Source organism: Chaetodon auriga, chromosome 23 (genome assembly GCF_051107435.1).
Source record: "Chaetodon auriga isolate fChaAug3 chromosome 23, fChaAug3.hap1, whole genome shotgun sequence".
Classification (NCBI taxonomy): domain Eukaryota; kingdom Metazoa; phylum Chordata; class Actinopteri; order Chaetodontiformes; family Chaetodontidae; genus Chaetodon; species Chaetodon auriga.
Window position 1 is genome coordinate 17,433,607 of NC_135096.1, and position 2,491 is coordinate 17,436,097.

General features: G+C 48.5%; 1 protein-coding gene across 1 annotated transcript; it reads right to left on the bottom strand.

The window, feature by feature from the left end:
• On the bottom strand, nucleotides 1-2,211 carry LOC143315717 (helix-loop-helix protein 2-like). The gene is made up of 2 exons (XM_076723056.1): nucleotides 1,625-2,211; nucleotides 1-817 (listed from the first exon to the last, which is right to left on the bottom strand). Exon 2 carries the CDS (start codon nucleotides 776-778, stop codon nucleotides 407-409), a length of 372 nt encoding a protein of 123 aa, XP_076579171.1. The 5' UTR covers nucleotides 779-817; nucleotides 1,625-2,211; the 3' UTR covers nucleotides 1-406.
• Between the last annotated feature and the right edge of the window lie 280 nt (nucleotides 2,212-2,491).

Consider the following 2,491-nt stretch of genomic DNA (forward strand, 5'->3'; position numbering starts at 1 on the left):
AAGGATGTCAAGTTTGTTAGTGTGGTGTCATTAAAGATTTAATTAAAGTCCTTAAAGTCAGAGCTGGGAGCTCGCGTCACAGCCCATATGTGGCCTAATGAGCCAATCAGGAAGCTCAAATCTCGGGGAAAGTGTAATTTTTCTGTCTTCCATGAATTATTATTATTTTGACTCTGTGATTTATCTCAGGAGGGAGCTGGCTGTCAAGAATAAAATTCATGACTTTTCACCCGGAAATGGATAAAATTTAAAGGTTTGCGCAAAAATCTCAGCTGTGGGAAGCTCTGAAAACATCAGCTTTGAATTCCCCGTCATCAGTCAACCTTGCCACTGGCCAATTGACGCCCAGCACGCGCTTGAGTCCAATCTACCAACCCAGCCGTTTCTGTCTCATTGGGGGTCACTTCTAGACATCCAGCACGTGATTGAGATAGGAGATGTAGCATATAGCCAGTCTGAGGATCTCGATCTTAGAGAGTTTCTTGTCTGGGGGCAGGGTGGGGAGTAATTTCCTCAGCTCCGCGAAGGCCACGTTGAACGCCTCCACCCGGATCCTCTCTCTGGTGGCGTGGGCCGAGCGGTACTTGGCCGTGGCCCTCCGCCTCCTCCTCTTCTCCTCCCTGCTCAGGGGCTGGTCGGCTTTGCACTTGGCCCTTTCCTCGCCCTCCGCCGGCTCGTCCGAGGCGCAGCCAGCCGACTTGAGGCCGTTGAGCATCGTCTCCGGGTCGGACTGAGTCCAGGAGAGGTCCGCCTCAGCCTGGTCCGGGCTCAGCATCATTTTTACTCTCGGTGTTGGCAGTCACTCCTCCTTAGGAAGCTGCAATGTGGACAAGACCAGGAGTTAAAACATTGATTTGAGCTGTTCTCTCCTTTCAAAAACCTGATCCCCACGCAGCCCAAGGTGAGCTGCACCTGCGTGCTCTGAATTTCTGCCGTAAAGAATTTCTGCACGAGCCTCTAAATACGTCTGATCGAAACTCACACAGAATATTAAAAAATGTCCGTTAAATGTAAATGTTTTGGGTGTTTTCTGCCATCCTGGGGCCCCAGTTTGAGAAATCCCACAGCGGGCGCTTGTTTGGGTGCCGGGGCCCCCCATAAATCCAAATGCAGTCGACATTCGTTGCATAATAACATTAAACTCCATAAATAATGAATGGCTCGAAAAAGTCGTGTAATGGTTAATTTATCAAAGCCTGAGGCCTCAAAAAGAGCCGAGCAATCGGTAAAAACACGACATTTGTAAAGTGTCATTTTAGATTTCTGCTTCATTTTTTATTTGTTCTCCCTTTAGATAAAGATAATGTAGGTTGTGATCATTTATGAAGGAGAAACTCTCCTTTTTTTGTGAATTAACATAATCAGAATTGGCCATCTGTCACAGTGTGATGAACACATCTGCTTGGCTGAGGCCACAGTGACTTGACAGCATGGAGGCATAAGACGGCAAAAATAATGTTGACATCTGCTGGACATGAAATCAGTGGAGCTGTTCGATTTCAGAGAAGCAGGAAAGTAAAAATAATAAGAAGGAGTGGAGCAGAAAAATACACACACAGGTGATGGAGGGACGAACATTTTAAAACAAAGTGTGTGCAGATTTTTTCCCACATTTGAGACTCACCTTGACAAAGAGTTGGGAGGCAAAAAAAAAAAAAATGTCTGGAAACGAACTTAAAAAACGCTCTTGAGCGGAGCTTCAACTCCAAATTAACTCATATTCCACCGAGCAAACAACCATCAGGTGTTACACGGATGAGCCTCGCGGAAACGAGAGATGAAGAGGATTCAGAAAAAGAAACTAGTTTCACTTTTTCAGCCCGCGAACTTGCAGCGTGGGCATCACACGGGGCCGAGCGTCAAACAGTCCCGAAGTGAGAGGAACACGATCAGGCGGCGAGAGGAAGAGGATGATGAGGGTGGGAGCGGGGATCAGTCAGCGCCCCGTGTGATCCCGGCGATGGAGAGACAATAGATGAGGTGGGCAGATAGTGGAGAAAGTGCGGCCGGGGCTACTCGTCCATCCGCCTGTGGAAGATGGAGATAAAGGGGCGAGATAAGCGCGGCTCGCCCGTGTCACGGAGGCAGCGGATCGGAAGCGGCGCGCAGATAATCCGCCTCTCTGCGTGTTTTCCTCCAGTCTTTCTTCCACCGAGTGTCATATGCGAGATAAGATCCAAACGATCCCGACTAATAAAGGCTCACTTCAGGGACGGAGGGGATGGAATATATTTGAGGAATGGTATTGTCTAACACCGCCCCCCTCCCTCCCTCACCCTCCGCCCCCCCTCCTCTCTCTCTCTCACACACACACACACACACACTCACAAACACACACCTCCTCCCTCCCTCTCTCTTCACGCCCCTCAGCCCTCAAGCGCTCTCCTTCCCGTGGGAGTAGTGGGCAAAGGGAAAGCAGAGATGTGTGCATGATAAAGGATGGCCAAAAAAAAAAAAAAAAAATTAAAGAAATAAATAAATAAGTAAAATA

Bases quoted from the DNA above. Each gene is read 5' to 3' on its own strand.
- LOC143315717 (XM_076723056.1), bottom strand. From the start codon at position 778: ATGATGCTGAGCCCGGACCAGGCTGAGGCGGACCTCTCCTGGACTCAG.